This window comes from Podarcis bocagei (assembly GCF_964188305.1).
Source record: "Podarcis bocagei genome assembly, chromosome: 14".
Taxonomy (NCBI): domain Eukaryota; kingdom Metazoa; phylum Chordata; class Lepidosauria; order Squamata; family Lacertidae; genus Podarcis; species Podarcis bocagei.
Window position 1 is genome coordinate 41,160,142 of NC_138139.1, and position 19,151 is coordinate 41,179,292.

Sequence of the window (19,151 nt, forward strand, 5' to 3'; positions counted from 1 at the left end):
GGAGCGGGTTGTCAGGAAAAGACCATTACAGTTTCACCTGTAATCTTAATTTGATGGCAGCTTTTCTTTTTCACCACCAGTAGAGGGAGTACATTACACTGACTTTTAAGAATGTTGATCAGACCAATATTCATGTAGCCCACACATGGGTAAACTCATCCACTTTTTTTTTGGGGGGGGGAGGGAAAGATCCTAGGAACATGCTTTATAAATATGCCATTTCAAATTGTCATATTTGACAGGTTGATTTCTCTGAAAACTTCCTCTGTAGAAGATTAAAACAAGGCACATAAGATATTGACATGATTGGCACTAGAGGGAATGTTTAGTCAATATTATTAGAGGGATGTTCGTCAGTGTGGTCCCCAAATGGGTTCTGCTCACCCCTGCGGTTTGCATTAATGAATCTCTCTTCCTGTGACCTCAGTTCAGACATTGCACCACAACACGCTTGTGGAAATTTTCCTTCTTATTATTAGACTTCATTGTAAGATCTCAGGGCAGGTCACAAGGGGAAAAAAATACAGGGTAAAAGCACAAATAAATAGTTAAAACGAAAACAACGAAACAATACCACTCCTTCCCACAAACACATTTAAAAATCTGTCGAAGATTAATCGGCCCAAAGCCTGGTTGAAGAGGAATATTTTCGCCTGGTTCCTAAAGATGTAGAATGAAGGCACTAGGTGAACCTCCCTGGGGAGAGCATTCCACAAACATGGCCACTGCATTAAAAGGCCTCTTCTCATGTTGTCACCCTCTGGACCTCTCATGGAGGAGACACATGAAGAAGGGCCTCTGATTGCAGAACCCAGGTTGGTTTATAAGGGGAGAGGTGGTGCTGAGCCATTTAGAGGTTGTTGTGATATCTTAAATGACAAGCCCTAGATTGTGGTCATCTTTCCTCCTCCGGAGGCTGCTATATCACAAAGATGGGAGTGAACTTATAATAGTTATAAGTTGACCCAGCTATGCATGAGAGTCTTTAAGTAAACCTCAACCGTTTTACAACCCCAAGCCAAATGCAAATGGCTGAAAATCCTTTCCCTTTCATAGAGTGGAATGGAAAGCAAAGGGTGGTTGTTGGGATCGATTTTAAGTGCCCCCTCCCCCTTTTTGGTTCCAGGTCTGCTCCGAGTATACTGACGCTGACTGCAATCCGTCACCACGTCCTCGGAACTATAACAGCCAATAAATTGATGGATGTGATGGTTACCATAAAGTAAGAACTTTGGGGTTGCAAAGACTACCCTTGAATCACCAAATTTTAACAAACGTTCGTTGTCTTGTGTGGCTAGTGGGTTGCAGGTGCTTAGGAGAAGGGTATTTTTTTTTTTGCACGTGTAGAATTTTCCAAAAAGTCCATGCATCCTTTATTTTGTGGGACATCCCTGAGTTGAAACAGTTGTGCATCTAATCTCTGTAGAGCTCGAAAGGATATGCCCACTGTCTGCCCACTGTCTGCTCAAAAGCACTGGTCTTCAACTGGTGGGTCACAGCCTGATCCACAGAGCACAACCTACCACATGCAGATATATGGCAAAAGATCAAGAAATGGATCCCTAAATGCGTGTTTGGGTTAGAAGTGGCCCCCTGAGACTCTTAATCTCAGGGCCGTGAGTTTAAGCCCCATGTTGGGCAAAAAAGATTCCTGCATTGCAGGGGGTTGGACTAGATGACCCTGATGGTCCCTTCCAACTGTATAGTTATATGATTCTAAGACTCTACTGCTCTAGAGAGCACAATAGCTGTTTCATATTTCAGGGCCTACAGCTCTAGAGTGCCCTCTTTGAGGGTGGTAGTCGTCATCATGCGCTTCAACCTTGCACAACTTGTGAACTACAGTCGTACCTTGGTTCTCAAATGCCTTTAGTTGCTGAACAAATTGGCTCCCAAACGCCACAAACTCGGAAGTAAGTGTTCCGGTGTGCGAATATTTTTTGGAAGCTGAACATCCTCCGTGGCTTCTGCTTAAGTGCTGGAAGCTCCTACGTCAATCGGAAGCCACACCTTGGTTTTCGAACAGTTTGGGGAGTTGAACGGACTCCCAGAACGGATTAAGTTTGAGAACCGAGGCATCTCAGAAGCTATAGGAATATTAAGGGAGATAGCCTGGGCCACACCCACACTATGCATTTGAAGCATTCTCACACAACTGTAAACCGTCGTGGAGAATCCTGGGAATGGCACTTCGTTAAAGTCCTGGGGATTCTCCATGACTGTTGAAAATGGCTTTAAAATTGTATGCTGTGGGTCAGACTGCTGGTCTGCCTAGCTCAGTACTGCATATTATGGAGTGCTGGCAGCCACCCAGTCTCTTGGGCAGAAATTGGTCTACCAGGTGCTGAGCCTGAACGTGCCCCAGGCCATCCAAAAGGATCCTCTGCCCAGCGATGGAGAAGCCATGGCCAGGTGTTTCTGGACTACAGATCCAGTAGACCACAGCCTGCATGTCCAGTGGTCAGGAATGATGGGAGCTGTAGTCCAGCAACGTTTGGAGGGTTGCAGGTTCCCTGTTCCCATTTTATGCCCCCGAAGAACAAACGAAGGGGCCCTTTCATATCTTCCCCTTGGTGGCCATTTCCCCTGCCAGTTTTGCATTCAGTCGATTCATTCTCTTGTTTTGTTTTCTCAGATCCTCGATCGACAGCGAACCCGACCTGGTGCTTGGCCCCCTGAAATCTCAGCAGGAGCTGCGTCGGGAGCAGCAGCTGGCCGAGATCGAGGCCCGCAGGCAGGAGAGGGAGAAGAAAGGCCTGGAAGAGGAAGGATCTGAGCCTCCAGTACAGGAAATGGTGGAGGAACTACAAGGGCCGTTCCACTATGAGTTTTCCTACTGGGCAAGGTGCGTTTGTCTTCTGCCCTGAGAGGTCCTTTTTCTTGTTGTTATAGAAGCTTTCGAGGAAAGTTTGAACTGCTGTCTCTTCAGGCTGCAGCACACAGGGGGTTGGGAACCTCAGGGGCCAAATGTAGCGCTTCAGGTCTCTCTGTTTGGCCCTTGGCACTCTTGTTAGGTCACACTCCTCTCTGGCCCTGCTTTGCACCCCAAGTGTTTTATTTATTTATTAAATTTGTATACCACCTTCTTTGTAGCTGTAGGTCTCGGGGTGGCTGACAACATAAACTTACAACGTAGAAAACTCAGAATACATAATAGAAATAATTAAAATGATTAACAATACTAGTGTATACGACTTATAAAAATACACTCGGCAATCAAAGAAGCATTGAAACATCCCTGTCTCTCTTAAAAACATTAACCTTACCGCAAGGGGGCCGGCCCACGCCCTCATTCCTCCCTCACGAAGTGTCACCCCCCCAAAGGGACGACACCCTTTGGCGTCACCTCTTTTGTGGTGGCCCCGTTCCCAAGGCAGGCAGGCTTTCTATATTTGCCCTTGAATTCTGATTGTGCCTCTGGAGGTCAGAGAGGGGCGTTTGAATGTGTGCAAAAACCAGGCTATTGCATAAAGTTTAAATTTGTGTTTGATGCTCCGCCCCCTTTTCCTTCTGGCCCCGCCCAGGAGGGAATGCAACCCTCAGGATGAGAAAGGTTACCCTTCCTTTAGCATTGTCCATCTTGAGACAGCCGTTTGGACTCAACCGTGCAGTTCCAGCTCCCATGTTCTTTTATGCTTCTTTTTCTAGGTCTGGGGAGAAAATCACGGTGACGCCATCCTCGAAAGAGCTCCTTTTCTACCCGCCTTCAATAGAAACGGTTGTCAGTGGAGGTAAGTCTTGGCTGTAGCTCAGCGCTGGGAAGTTGCTGGTGGATCTGCAGAGCCCAGTGGGTCGAGCGACTAAGCCTGGGACAACGGCTGAATCAGGGAGCGTTGGACTAGGAGGCTGTAAAAGGAAGGGGCCAATGCCGTTAATGCAGCAAAGCAGAGATAAAACACTAAAGCAGCAGGCTTCCATTGGCTCCCCAGGGGCATCTGCTTGGCCACTGTGAGAACAGGACAGTGGACCTGCTTCTCCACTGTCGGGATTCACAGAATGCTGTGTGGGATAGTAAGTCTGCAGGCTTGAGTTTGCTAGCTGAGGCAACTGGCTGATGCGATCAGCCTGCAAAACTTTCTATGGAAGTGCTGAGTCAGAAAGACTCAGCAGTAATGTGCTGTCAGTTGATTGGCTGTCATCGGTTTAAAGGGGAAACCTGTCCAGCAGTAAGAGAGAGAGAGATAGAAAGGTCTTTCTATTTGCCTTAAGGTGCAGCCAGGTACCCTGTTTGACTGTATGAACCGCTCGTGTATTATAAGGTAAAGGTAAAGGGACCCCTGACCATTAGGTCCAGTCGTGGCCGACTCTGGGGTTGTGGCGCTCATCTCGCTTTACTGGCTGAGGGAGCTGCCGTACAGCTTCCGGGTCATGTGGCCAGCATGACTAAGCCGCTTCTGGCAGACCAGAGCAGCGTACGGAAATGCCGTTTACCTTCCCGCCAGAGCGGTACCTATTTATCTACTTGCACTTTGACGTGCTTTTGAACTGCTAGGTTGGCAGGAGCAGGGACCGAGAAACGGGAGTTCACCCTGTCACGGGGATTTGAACCGCCGACCGACCTTCTGATCGGCAAGTCCTAGACTCTGTGGTTTAACCCACAGCGCCACCCACGACCCTGTAGATTATTGTATATATTTGTGTATATATAGCTCACAATAATTATACTGCACTGCACTGAAGAACCTGGAACTCTGAGCGTTTCTGCTAAAGCGCCGCGGAGAATTCACGACATCCACAGAGCAGGACCTGAACCAGTGGATTTAAGTTGCAAGAAAGGAGATTCCAAATAAGCATTAGGAAGAATTTTCTGCTGGCAAGAGCTCTGTGACAGTGGGTGGACTTCCTCTCCTTCACTGGAGGCTTTTAAACAGAAGTTGGGTGGCCACCTGCCAGGGATTCTCTAGCTGTGATTCCTGCATTGCATGGAGTTGGTTCTAGATGGCCCTGGCGACTCCCTTCCGATTCTATGAGGTGGACCTTTGGCCTGATCTAGCAGATCAGAGGGAAAAGGTCAAAATACAGCAACCATTAGAAGTAACAGTAATTCAGCTTTGGCAATGAAAATCGAAAAAGCATGTGGCCATTTATGGTCCAGAGGCCTTCCTAAACAGAAAGAAAGACTAAAAAAGCTGCTCACCATCTCACAGAAGATAATAAGAGGATGAAATGATCTCCCCCTGGGAGGGAGTTAGAGAGTTTCCATAATTTTTTTAATCTCTAACTTTCCCCTCTCTTTTCCTTCCCCTCCTCAATTTAAGAGAGCTGTCCTGGAAAGCTGATAGAAATACATGGCAAAGCAGGCTTGTTCCTGGAAGGGCAAATCCATCCCGAGCTGGAGGGTGTCGAGATCGTCATTAGCGAAAAAGGAGCGCCGTCGCCACTCATCACGGTTTTCACCGACGACAAAGGTTCATACAGGTAAGCCCTTACGACCAGTTCCCAGGGGTTTGGGTCCAGAGGCCAACTCCAGGTACATCTGCTCTTACCAGAGAGCATGTCTGCAGTTTGGCTGGCTGTCCTCCTTTTGCACAGTTTCTAAGGGTCCCTTGATCCTCAGGACTGTTTGTTGTTGTTGTTGCTTCTCAGAGGAGGGGCAGGGAGGTCATTCCCATACAAGGGCAGATTCCCCATCCCCCCCAAATCCCACCTGACGTCTTCTAGGGTTAACCTGCCCAGATCCGCAAAGCAGGGCTTTCGAACATATGGCCCCAGGCAAAGAGTTGGAAGCTGAGGCTCTTTGTAGGACAAAAAAACCAGTTCTATATAGGGTTACCGTGATCATTTGACTGCCTTGGGATTTCCTTTAAACCAGAGGCCTTCGGACAGTGTTGTGGCTGGTACATTCCTGCCCATGCCACTGTTTCCCTCTTGTACTCTTGTGTTCTGGTCCCGCTTGGCGGTTTCCTACAGGCATCTGGACGGATACCAAGAACAGGATGCCAGTCTAGGTGGGTCTTTGGATTGATCCAGCAGGCTCCTATGTTCTTACGTTCCCTTTCTTTTTGCAGCGTGGGGCCTCTTCACAGTGACCTGGAATACACTGTCACCGCTCAGAAAGAAGGCTTTGTGTTGAGTGCCGTGGAAGGGACCATTGGGGACTTCAAAGCTTTCGCTCTTGCCGGAGTCACTTTTGAGGTAACGTCCTCCGAGTCCTCTGGAACCTCAGCAGAGTTGTTCCTTCTCTAGAGAATTTACATGGGCAGAGGGCGGAAGCGGGAAACGTTGCTTGAGGAGAATGAGGCACACGCGGTGCCACATTTTATGGGAGGCCAAAGATTTCTCCCAACCATTGCCACTTGGTGGCTCTCCATTTATCTTAGGGTAACACTCCTGTGCTCTTTGAACTGTGTTGTTCAGCTGCTGATTGGGTACGTGGTATTGCATCGCTTTTCTTTTTTTCATTTTAAACAGATTAAATCAGAAGATGACCATCCCCTTGCAGGAGTCCTCCTGTCCCTCAGTGGAGGCGTCTTTCGCTCAAACCTCCTGACTCAGGACAACGGAATGCTGACTTTCCCCAACTTGGTAGGGTTACGTCCACAACTGTTCTTTTGGATCTGCTCTCTGAAAAATCATTAGAGGCCTGATGATGATGATGATGATGTTATTATTTATACATAGACCAGGGAACTGGGCTCCACCTCCTGTGGGCCAACTTTGATGAGAGCTTAAAGCAGGCATAGGCAAACTCGGCCCTCCAGATATTTTGGGACCACAATTCCCACCATCCCTGACCACTGGTCCTGTTAGCTAGGGATGATGGGAGTTGTAGTCCCAAAGCATCTGGAGGGCCGAGTTTGCCTGTGCCTGGCTTAAAGTGGCTTCAAAGCGAGCCTCTTTTGAAGTCCTTATATGTGTGGTTTGAACCCAAACCACACCTGCAGATGGATGAAGCGGGGCTCTGTGTCGGGGACTCCTGTGGCTGCACCAGGGAGTTTCCAGTGGGGAACTCCTTAGTGCAGTCAGTCCCAGTGGGGTTTGCTTTCAGTGCTGAACGGCTCCCTATCATTCCTTTGTACCTATGTCCTTAGCTCCTGACAGCTGACATCACACAGGACTGCAGGAAGATTCAAGGCAGGAAGATTCAAGGACAATCAAAGAAACATTCAAATGGGTCGTTGTAGTATAGTATCTTTCCTCTCTTCAAGAGCATTGTCTATTCTTCTACATTTCTCAGTGACACGTTTTTGTGAACAAGAGTTTTCAACTCTGACAAATATGAAGGATCAGGGAAGAGAAAAGCTTATTTGTGTTGATGGGGAGATGAGAGTTTGTTTGTCTCAAATTAGACCCAGTATAAATGGTATATACCTGGTAAAAGCCAGACCAGCTCATACCTCTCATTTAATTCGTATCCATGTAAGGTACACATGTAAGAGGCTTGTTTATAATAATATTTTGGAAATGATTTGTGTTCTTCTGTAGTTGCACTGCTTTGTGTGTTCTGGATGTCCCATGATTATGTTATAAAGCAGTTGTGTTGTATGTTATAAATCACACACTGTCAGGAGTTGTTTCTTTTTGTTTTGCAACGTATTCCTTATCAGTACAAAGTTTGGTGTGGTACAAGCAAATTTTTATTCTGGCCCAGGAAAAGAAAAGCTTGAAAACCACTGGTTTTGAGAAAAGGCAAGTGAGGGGCGACAGGATAGAAGTGTGTGAAATTATGCACAGCATAGAGAAAGCGTCTGGAGAAAAGTTTTTTCTCCCTCTCTCATAACACAGGAATGATGTCCAGTGAAACTGGACTTGAGAAGATTCTGAACGGGTAAAAAAAAGGACTTCATCACTCGGCACATATTCAAACTGTTGACTTTGCTCCCACGAAAGGCAGAGATGGTCACCAACATGGGTGGCTTTTGAAAGAGGATGAGACAAATTCCTGGAGGAGCAGGCCGTGTTCTGCCTCCACTGTCAAAGGCAGAAATGCTTCTGAATAACAGTTGCTGGAAGAGGGGAGAGGTCCTGCTTGTGGACTTCACATAGGCATCTGTGGGAATAGGATTCTGGACCAGATGGGTCATTGGCCTGATCCAGCAGGCTCTTTTGTTCTTAATGGTCCGATCCACTTTGTTAGCTTCCTGCATCCTATAGGAAGCTGCCTTATGCCAGGTAGATTATTCGAACCTCACAGATATACCATATTTTTTGCTCTATAAGACTCACTTTTTCCCTCCTAAAAAGTAAGGGGAAATGTGTGTGTGTCTTATGGAGCGAATGCAGGCTGCGCAGCTATCCCAGAAGCCAGAACAGCAAGAGGGATCGCTGCTTTCACTGCGCAGCGATCCCTCTTGCTGTTCTGGCTTCTGAGATTCAGATTTTTTTCTTCTTGTTTTCCTCCTCCAAAAACTAGGTGTGTCTTGTGGTCTGGTGCGTCTTATAGAGCGAAAAATATGGTACCTCATAGACGATGTACCCATGAGCGATGAGGGAGAGCTTGTTCCCTGTGTCTGAATGAACTCCTGTATATGAAATAGCTTGTAGGAGTTTGAAGGATCCGTCTTTAGCCTTGCTGTTCTATAAACCTCTAATCTCCTGGGCACTCAACGCTTGCTGCAGCCAGGCAAGGACACATTTCTCTTTCACTACATGCTGGCTTTGATCTCGAAATCCCAGCGCGTCCTCCCAGGGCTTAGTTCATAAGGCTTGGCCGGAAGCGGATCGTCTCCTGCAAGCCCAGAAGACAAAGGGGGGCAAAAGTGCTGCGGCGCTTTGTCTCGGCTTCTCCATAAGCTGCTCTTCGAAAAAGACCGCTAGGCCATTAAATTACGCTGCCTCCCCTCCTGCTCAGAGGCAACACGCCTCTTATTACTAGAGTGAAATAACGGCCCCTTGTTTGATGCCTCTTGCAGAGCCCAGGGCAGTACTATTTCAAGCCCATGATGAAGGAATTCCGCTTTGAGCCCTCGTCTCAAATGATCGAAGTGCAGGAAGGGCAAAACCTGAAGATCACAATAGTTGGTTACAGGACGGCGTACAGGTTGGTAGACGTGAGATGCCCCTCTATTTAAAAAATGCCATTGGGCAAATTTTGCCTTGCATGGGGTCGACTGCAGGCTTTCAGTATGGCCTGCACAGATGCCCAAGCTCCCTTGCAAACTCCCCACTCCCTCCCTCCCCTGCTGAACGTTTCTTCCCCCCGTAGAGTTCATGTTCCTCCCAGCCTCCTCCCCATGGAAACTGAGCACTCTTTCATTGTCTTTTTCTTCAGCTGCTACGGTACTGTTTCTTCTCTAAACGGCGAACCCGAGCAAGGCATTTCAGTGGAAGCCGTTGGGCAGGGAGAGTGCAGCGTGTATGGAGAAGACACCGTGACGGATGAAGAGGGCAAGTTCAGGCTGCGGGGGCTGCTGGTAAGAACCTGCGCAGGCTTGAACCCGGAGGGCTGATGTTTGATTTCCAGTAATTGACAGCACACAGCCCTGTATGCAGGAGGTCCAATCCTTGGCCTCTCCAAGGCTGCATCTGCACTAATAATAATAATAATAATAATAATAATAATAATAATAATAATAATTTTTTTAAAATTTATATCCCACCCTCCCCAGCCGAAACTGGGCTCAGAGCGGCTAACAACAGTAAAATAATATAGCATTATAAAATCAATTCATTATAAAATCAGTTCAAATCAAATTGATGGCAACCATTGGGCTAGAGTTCTGTGAAGAATTACCAAAGGAGGGGGTCAGGCTGTGCCTTGGCCAAAGGCCTGGTGGAACAGCTCTGTCTTGCAGGCCCTGCGGAAAGATGTCAAGTCCCGCAGGGCCCTAGTCTCTTGTGACAGAGCGTTCCACCAGATAGGAGCCACAGCCGAAAAAGCCCTGGCCCTGGTTGAGGCTAGCCTAACCTCTCTGTGGCGCGGGACCTCCAGGATGTTTTTGATGAAGACCGTAAGGTCCTCCATGGGACATACCAGGAGAGGCGGTCCCATAGGTATGAGGGTCCTAGGCTGTATAGGGATTTAAAGGTTAAAACCAGCACTTTGAACCTGATCCTGCACTCCACCGGGAGCCAGTGCAGCTGGTATAGCACTGGGTGAATGTGATCCTGCAGCAAAGGGCCCCGTAAGGAGTTTCGCCGCAGCATTCTGCACCCGCTGGAGTTTCTGTGTCAGCCTCAAAGGCAGCCCCACGTAGAGTGAGTACAATAATCCAGTCTCGAGGTGACCGTCGCGTGGATCACAGTGGCTAGGTCAGGGCAAGAGAGGTAAGGAGCCAAATGCCGCCACTGTTCATTCCAAGCAGTATCAGGCCACTTTAAGCAGCCATGGCTTCCCCCAAAAGAATCATGGGAACTGTAGTTTTCTGAAGGGTGCTGAGAGTGGTTAGGAGACCCCTTCTTCCCTCACAGAGCTACCATTCCCAGAGTTCCCTGGGAAGAGGGATTGATTTTTAGACCACTTGATTTGTGCCTGGCTAAGACTCCATCTGCACTATGCATTCAAAGCAGTATCCAGGCCTGGATAGCTCCGTTGGTCAGAGCATGGTACTGATAACGCCCAAGGTTGCAGGTTTGCATCCCAGATGGGGCAGCTGCATATCCCTGAGGTGATCCTCAGGATCCCTTCAAACTCTGATTCTCTGCTACCATGGCTTCCCTCAAAGTATTATGTCAGACACCCCCAAACTCGGCCCTCCAGATGTTTTGGGACTACAGTTCCCAGCATCCCTGACCACTGGTCCTGTTAGCTAGGGATCATGGGAGTTGTAGTCCCAAAACATCTGGAGGGCCAAGTTTGGGGATGCCTGTATTATGTTAAGGGTAGTAGTTGTCCCCTCACAGAGCTACAGTTCCCAGAGTGGTTTGACAATCACTCCCTCTTCCCTGTGAACTCTGGGAACTGTAGCTCTGAGGGGGCGGGAATAGGGCTCTCTCAACATCAACTCCCTTCACGCTTAGCAAACTGCAGTTTCCATGATTCTGAAAGTGGATCCCTGACTGTGGTATCTTAGTGCTTTAAATGTGTCGTGTGGGTGGAGCTCAGTTTGAAGCAATTCACTCAGTCTCATCCCCTGAAGAATTAGGGCCTCCAGCCAGTATTTCCAACGGCCAGGATAATGGCAGTTGCCTCTCTCAGCCCAACCTGGAGATGCCAGGGATTGAACCTGCAACCTTCCGATTGCCAAGCAGGTGCTCTGCCACTTCCCCCAAAACACTGGATGGCCGTGAGAAATTTGAGTTTCTTCGGTTATGTTTTGGGTAGAAAGCTGATGGCTGTCATTGGTTGTTAAGAATTGGAATCGTTGGGTTCCCCCCCTTAACGGCATTGTTTAAATAAATGATCCTCTTCCTTTTTCTTTTAAGCCGGCCTGTGTGTATCACATCCAGCTGAAGGCTGAAGGCAACGATCACATCGAAAGAGCCCTTCCCCAGCACTTTGCAATCGAGGTAAGCAGCCCTTGGAACCAAAGGTCTGATTTTCTATGTTAAGGGGATGCTGCTACCCATAACAGCACAGTATACAGTCATACCTCGGGTTAAAGTTGCTTCAGGTTGAGCGTTTTCAGGTTGCGCTCCCTGACGACCTGGAAGTAATGGAACGCATTACTTCCAGGTTTTGCCGCTTGCGCATGCACAGAAGCAGCGAATCACAACACATGCATATGCGGGCTGCATTCGCTTCAGGGTGTGAACGGGGCTCTGGAACGGATCCCGTTCTCATCCAGAGGTACCACTGTATATGATGATGAGCTCAAGGGGGTGGGATAGTTTCACTCCTGGGAATACAAATGTTGATCCGGGGCGGGAATCAAGAGTGGTTAAAAGGTTCTCTAGGCTTGCATGCAGTAGACAGATTGAAATGAACAGATCCAAGTTAGCCATGCACATTCATTTCAGTGGGTCTACTCTGAGTAGGGTCAGCATCAGGTAGAAACCCCAGGTCTTCCTTTCAAATGCACGTTCTTATCTCCAGATCAGGCTATTGGTGTTCTTCATTGGTCAGCAGATTCCAGCTCCTTTCAGCCCAGCCAGCATGATTGATACTCAGGGGTGCTGGGAGTTGTAAGGTGGTGGCATCAGGAAAGCCCCAGGTTCCCCGCCCTTGCTTCTGTGTGTACAAGTCCCATTGAATGCAGTGGGGGTTACTTCGGATAAACACACCTAGGATTACTCTGCAAGAGATTGACTTATCAGTTGGCATGCCCTGCAGCATCTGCTGCTGACCTACCCTACAAGGTTGTTGTAGATACGGCAACGTAATGCCCAAAATGCTTGGTATGTTGCTTCATTGATTTTTGGAGACATGTCCAGACGTTGCTCACTCACTTTGAAGCCGGTTTTCTACTACTACCAGTTTTGTGTGTGTGTGTGTGCATGCTGCGATTCTCCCACCTTTAAATTTAACACCTTGTTCACCTGCTGTTGTGTGCACATGGCACATGGAATCCTTCTGTTAGGAGCATAAGAAAAGCCTAGCTAGATCAGAATTTGGTCTGTCTACTCCAGCACCTTACTTCACAGATTTCTGGAATCCCAAAAGCTGGACATGGAGGGGATAGCTCACTCCCTTGTTTGTCCTCCATCAACTGGCATTCCAAGGTACATTGCCCCTAAATCTGGAGGTTTTGCTCGGCTATCACGGTTAGCAAGAATGTAAGACCGTACGCCATGCCAAAGTTTCATCTAACCCAGGAACCTGTTTCCTCCTTAGTGGCCAACCACTAGGAAGCCCATGAATAGGGCATAAAGGAGAGAGCTCTCTCCACAGTTGTCCTGACCAGCAACTGGGGCCCTATTTGGACTGTTAAATTTAAAGCAGAATCACACCACAGTTCACTGGGAAGAGGGATTGATAAACTATTCCAGGAATTGTAACTGTTGCCAGGGGAATAGGAGGTCTCCTAACATCTCTCAGCACTCTTCCCAAGCTACACTTCCAGGATTCTTTGCGGGGAAACCAAAGCAGTTTAAAGTGTTATGATGCTGTTTTAAATGTTCAGTGTGAATGGGGCCTGGTCGACTTCAAAGCGTTGTATCCAGGGCTATTCCATGTAAACCCATTGAAAGGAATAAAGATGACTAAGGTCCAGTCATTTCAGTGGGCATAACTCTTGAGTTAAAACCTAGTTGCCTACAACCCAAATCGCTTTGGATTCCCAGCCATCCTCATCCCTGACAATTGGCCACACTGGCTGGGCTGGATGCACTCAAGTGTCCACCAACAACTGGAGGGCATCAGGTTGGGGAAGCCTGATCTTAGACTCTGAGTGAATTCGGGGCTCTGCTTTTGCTACAATGGACAGAATCCTCTCCCAGCATCTACTTAACTGGGGTAATAAGGCCACTCCACAGAAGCCTGCTTAAATGGGCACCAAAGGACAGGGGCGGGGGAGATGGTTTCACAGGTCACTAGCAAGGAAGGACTGTATTTCTGCATCCAAACAGTTTTTCCATGCAAGAGGCTTCTGTTCAGCCTGCTCAAGCAACAAGACAGTTTTTGGACTACTGGATTCACGGTCTATTTAGTTTCATGCAGAGTTTTCAGACCATAAAAAAGAGAGAGAGGGAGAAACATCAGGAATTATACAGACCATTTATAATCACTCTTTGGGAAGCTAGTCATTTGCAGAGGCCCACTGAGTAAGGAATAAGGAGCAGGCAGAATAGATCAGAGCATCAGAGATAAATAACTATACAACTTTTGGAAGGCAGCTCTGTATATGGAAGTTTTTAATGTTTGATGTTTTATTAGGCGTTTATATTTGTTGGAAGTTGCCCAGAGTGGCTGGGGCAACCCAGTCATTTGGGTGGGTTATAAATAATAAAATTATTATCTTTGAACTGAGGTCGTTTGGGGTCTTCTTTTTTGGTTTTGGGGAAAAAGGCAGCTCAGGGGGGAGGAGGGGGAGACACAAGGTTTATAAAATGGTTTATCGTGCATGGCAAAAGTGGGCAAGAGGATTTGATTCTCCCTTCTCCACCCATAACCCATGAGCAGAGGTTGGGGGACCTCTGGTCTAAAAAATTACCCGTTCTGGCAGAGGGAGATGAAATCGATGTTCTGTTTATATCCTCCTCCTCCCTGCTGGCTCAAGGTGCGTTGCAGCAGTTTTGAAATCCGCTCCCGCGTGATGCAGGAACAGCCACCGATTCGTATCACTTTAGAAAAGGATTAGACAGATTTAGGGAGGCTGAGCCTGCTGGTATCCACTAGCCATGGTGACAAAAGTTCTGCCTCCACTGTCAAGAGTCACTGTGCCTCTGAATACCACCTGTGGGGCGTCACAAGCAGGGAGAGCGCTGTTGCACTGAGATCTTGGTTGCAGCCTTCCTGCAGGCACCTGGTTGGCCTGTTCCAGCAGTTGCTCTTCTCATCTGAGAAGGTCCCAAGTTGGATCTCCAGGTAGGGCTGGGAGACACCCCACTCTGTGAAACCCTGCTGCCAGCCCATGTGGACAAGACTGTCCCAGGTGGACTAATCTGCTGAGTTGTGATAAGGCAGCTTCCTGTGTAGCCATTGTGGCTAACGGCCATTGGTATGCCTCTTCTCCATGAATCAATGCCCTTTAAAAGACATCCACGTTGGTGACAATCACCAAGTCCAGCAATAACAAATTCTATACTTCATGTTCTGCGTCAACAACTACTATTTTATGATCACAGACAATCGTATCGTTTATCTTCCTGGGTTCTAGCATTAAGGCAGTATCATGCTTTCGCTTTAGCATTCTAAATCACAGCCCTTTTGTGATGGAATCAGAGATGGGGAAATCACCGGCAATTGCTGCCTAATTCCTTATTTCGGTTTTAGGAGTTGAGTCTGAGGAATACATTTCAGGGAACTCATACCCGGTTCTTCTCCAAAAAAGCTGATTTGTGCATGGCCCTTTCCCCCTCTCCATACACGAAGGAGGACATATTTTTCAGCAGTGCCTGAAATGCAGCGTGAATGTTCATTTTTACGGCCGAGGGAGCTGATCAGAGAGCTGATATGAGCAGCATATTTAATCCGAAGCCTTCCATCTGGCCGGTGTTAAAGGAACCTTCCCCCCCCCCCCACCTTCCATATTGTAGGTTGGCAGCAATGACATTGAGGACGTGAATATCATCGCTTTCCGCCAAATTAACCAATTTGATCTGAGTGGCAACGTGATCACTTCCTCGGAGCATCTGCCTACCTTATGGGTGAGTGCACCTCTTTCCAGTTGTTTTTGAGATTCCTCAGTGCGACTCCCCCCCACCAGGGCATGGATTTATTAAAGGCAATCCCTCTTCATTCTTGTGCATTATGAATTTTTAAGGGAATATTTTCTGGGGCCTTTTGTGGGAGAGCCGGTGTGGTGTAGTGGTTAAGAGCAGTGTACTCATAATGGTGAACCGGGTTCACTTCCCCGCTCCTCCACATGCAGTTGCTGGGTTACCTTGGGCCAGTCACACTTCTCTGAAGTCTCTCAGCCCCACTCACCTCACAGAGTGTTTGTTGTGGGGGAGGAAGGGAAAGGAGATTGTGAGCTGGTTTGAGACTCCTTCGGGTAGTGATAAAGCGGGATATCAAATCCAAACTCTTCTACTGGCAGGGGCCCTGGTGCCCATGGGTACCACTTTGGCAACTCTGCAGTTAGAGCCAAAGGGCCTTGGGAAGAGACAGAACTGAGGAGGGGGATGAGATTGCCGCCATCTTAACCATCCCAGTAAAGGCCGTATGCCTTTTTCTCTGTCTTCTCCCTTCACAGGTGAAGCTTTACAAAAGTGAGAACCTTGACAACCCAGTCCACACCGTCTCGCTAGGCCAGTCTCTCTTCTTCCACTTTCCACCATTGCTCCGGGACAGAGAGGTATTATTTTCCTTCCTTCTGCGGAGGAAGATCATAAAGTGCTTTATATTGAGGCAGACCACTGGTTCATCTAGCTTAGCACTGTCATCACCAGTGGTCTTCAACTGGTCCAGACCCAAGGCCCACCTCTGACTCCCAAGCCTGCAGCACGGAGCCTACTTTCACATACTCACTTTTGATTTATACCTAATAGTGCAAATAAGGCACATTATTAATCCTCAAATGGCAGTTCACAGAGCCATTTCCGTAGTGTTGCCCTAGCATTGCTACTAAATGAAAACCAGCCGTCTTTTACACTTCTCCCTAGCCAAACGATGGAGAAGCTATTGAAAACCAGTGATTTGGGTTTTTTCCAAAAACAAGACTCAAGATGGCAAATGCTACACAACCAAGCTTCCCACCTCAGTGGACGCTTCTATCCCTGCTCCGTAGAGAACTCCCTGGCTACACACATTACTGTAGGATTAGCCAGAAATATATTTCTGGTTGTAAAAGTCTCTTGCTGCTTTGCAGCACTCGTAGAAATAGATGAAATGAGTTTCTCATCAGAAGAATGTGTCTAGCCCAGACGCCACAGGGAGTGCCTTTTTGGTTTGGTTAGCTGTAGCCGGAGTCCCATTTGGCAACAACAGCTTTACCGTGACCCGGCTGGGATGGCTTTGTGGAGCCAACTGGGCGTCCTGGCAGACTGGTTGAAGACCCATGACCTAGGGCCAAGTGCACAAACTGGAAGATCGTGGTTCTCCTGTTCAGCTTTGCATTGTGGCATTTATCTTGCTGGCCCATTAACTCAAGGTTGGGAATGCAAGCGATGCAGGCTCCAGGTTTTGGGGAGCAGCAGAATGGGACCTTCTCTCCTTGCCAACTCTCATCACAACCTGTTTGCTTGCCCCTCGTGGCTGGGTATACCCCCCCAACTGAATGCTAGCAGTTCTCTCTTGTTCTTTCATTGGCAGAATTATGTGGTACTTTTGGACTCGACACTTTCCAGGTCCCAATACGACTACACCTTGCCTCAAGTTTCATTCACCACCCTTGGGTACCATAAACACATCACCTTGGTTTTCAATCCTACGGTAAGCATCTTCTGGCCAGCCTATTCTGCAAACGCACAAGGAAAAGTTCTGTTGGGGCTCCCTTTTCATTTCCAGCTCTTCTGCTTTCCTAGCTCTCAATAAAGTTGGGTCTTGCTTTGTTTCCTAGGGAAGATTTTTGGTGCTTTATAAGTGATCTAACAGCCAGGTACCTGGTGCAATTCAAAGAAACCGATGCCCCCCCCAAGTGTGGATTCAAAATGAAATCCAATCATAATCCAAACATAGATGAAAACTCGCTCCTCGATCTCCGAAAGCATCATGCAACATTTTGTTACAATATCTTAAGATGTGTCCCAATACATAGCAAACAACCAGCTTTCCAAAATGCATAGTGGATAATGATGATGATGAAATTAAGCAACAGCCCTGCAACTCTGCATTTCAGGGGAAGAGGAGCAATGGCTGTCAAGCACATACTTCTTGTCCTTTCTGTTGAGCAACCCCGACAAAACTCCAAAGCAGCCTTTCCCAACCTTTGGTTCCCAGATGTTGTTGGACTACCACTCCCATCACCCCTAAGCGTAAGGGCCGGTGGTCAGGGATGATGGGCCTAACAACACGGGCAGACCAAAGACTGGGAAAGGCTACTCGAAAGGGCAATCACACTTTGGGAGGGTGGGAAACTGCAACACATGACCTTTTTATTTATTTATTTTTAAAACAAAGGGACGAATCGGAGTAAGAGTGTTCTGTAGGAACTAACAGCAACACACCTTTGACTTGTTTGCAGAGAAAGCTGCCTGAGCAGGATATTGCGCAAGGATCTTACATTGCCCTGCCATTAACGCTGCTGCTTCTGTTAGCTGGTTACAACCATGATAAGGTAAGATGTCTCTCTCTCTGTGTGTGTAAGTGTAAGTAGTGTTGCAGTTTTACTCTTTTTTTTTCAGGAGCCAAATGTGGCCTCTCTAGCCTTCTCTCTCTGGGGCTTGGGAACTCTTTTGGTACCATTCCAAAGTGGCATTGCCTGACCGGAATATGTCCTTGAAGTTTGTTAATGCCCCTCACTTGCCTAGATGGGAGGGTAGAGAGGGGCTGTCATTGGATGCAGTAGTCTATTGCGCAGAGGTAAAATTGACATTAATTGCTCCACCCACTTTTGCCTTTGTCCCCTTTGTCCCCACCCATTGCTGACACATACCCTCTGCCTAGCAGGAAATGTGACTTGGGCTGAAGCAAAAAAAGAGGTTTCCTCACCCTGTCTTTAATGATTATATTATGCCATTGTTGCTGTAAGGGTCCATCATGGTTATCTGCATTTTTCTGCCCCCTCTCCAGCTGATCCCCCTGCTGCTCCAGCTAACCAGCCGTCTCCAAGGGGTGCGGACGCTGGGGCAGGCAGGTTCTGACGCAGGGAGCCTTGAGGACATGAAGAGACAAGCCAAGAAGCAGAAGATGAGGCGGACATGAGGCGAAAAGAGCTCTTGTCATGCTAGAGTCCTGGCGTTTTCGACCAGCATAGCTCCTAAACAGGACTGAATCCTGGGACCTGAGGAAGGCATTTGTTTACATTAGGGTTCCATCCCAGATGGAATATCACAGTTGCTTTTTTAAAAAACAGCGACGATGAACCAACAGGATTTTGATACGGAGAACATCATCCTCACTGGAGGCGGTTGTGGGGGAACTTATTGGAGATAACACCTTATTATATTTTTCCTCGGTTTTACCAGAATGGCAGCCAATAAAACCTGATTTCGCCTCCCAGGCTGTTCAATTTGGTTTCAGTTTTAATATTTTACCATTGCAAACCTTTGGTAGTGTTGTGTCGTTTCACTTAAACTCTGTACGCCCCTTCCCCTCCCCATCCCAAGAACAAAACATACTTAGGGATAACATGCCAAAACAAATGCAGTCCTGTTTGCATGATTGCAATGGACCCCAACACAGGCAAGCTCAGCATTGGTGGCCATATTGGGATGGCGGTGCTCACCTGATTGTGGGGTTGCTGCCACTGCTTCTTGATGCTAAGGGGGGAAAGGAGGTTGGTGCAGCGCAGTGCAAACACACCGGCTGAACCCATCCAGCACTCCTGCTGGCACCGTAGCACCATGCTGACCTCCCCCTCTCCTTCATGATAAGGAAGCAGCATATCATCTGTCAGGAGGTCAGGTGAACACTGCCACTGCTCCACCATGCGCTCCTGGGCATGCTGTTGGCTCCACCGCAGGATGCCTGTGCAGATGTGTAGCCATCTGTTGACGCTGCACATGCTTGAAGGCTTCAAGATGGTTGGGCCAGATTGTTCTGTTGCTCTAAGACCTTCAGACGCTGTCCA

General features: G+C 47.9%; 1 protein-coding gene across 1 annotated transcript in view; it reads left to right on the forward strand.

The window, feature by feature from the left end:
• The window catches only part of LOC308572895 (BOS complex subunit NOMO1-like), a 36,224-nt gene extending 17,634 nt beyond the window's left edge, over positions 1-18,590 (forward strand). Inside the window, exons 18-31 of the mRNA XM_081169390.1 lie at positions 1,127-1,222; positions 2,636-2,845; positions 3,649-3,731; positions 5,259-5,418; positions 6,009-6,135; positions 6,412-6,525; positions 8,853-8,980; positions 9,212-9,353; positions 11,305-11,388; positions 15,016-15,126; positions 15,675-15,776; positions 16,733-16,852; positions 17,604-17,696; positions 18,152-18,590. Coding sequence (XP_081025516.1) covers positions 1,127-1,222; positions 2,636-2,845; positions 3,649-3,731; positions 5,259-5,418; positions 6,009-6,135; positions 6,412-6,525; positions 8,853-8,980; positions 9,212-9,353; positions 11,305-11,388; positions 15,016-15,126; positions 15,675-15,776; positions 16,733-16,852; positions 17,604-17,696; positions 18,152-18,283 — 1,702 coding nt within the window. The 3' untranslated portion in view covers positions 18,284-18,590. The remainder of the gene's footprint in view (positions 1-1,126; positions 1,223-2,635; positions 2,846-3,648; positions 3,732-5,258; positions 5,419-6,008; positions 6,136-6,411; positions 6,526-8,852; positions 8,981-9,211; positions 9,354-11,304; positions 11,389-15,015; positions 15,127-15,674; positions 15,777-16,732; positions 16,853-17,603; positions 17,697-18,151) is intronic.
• Positions 18,591-19,151: the final 561 nt, after the last annotated feature.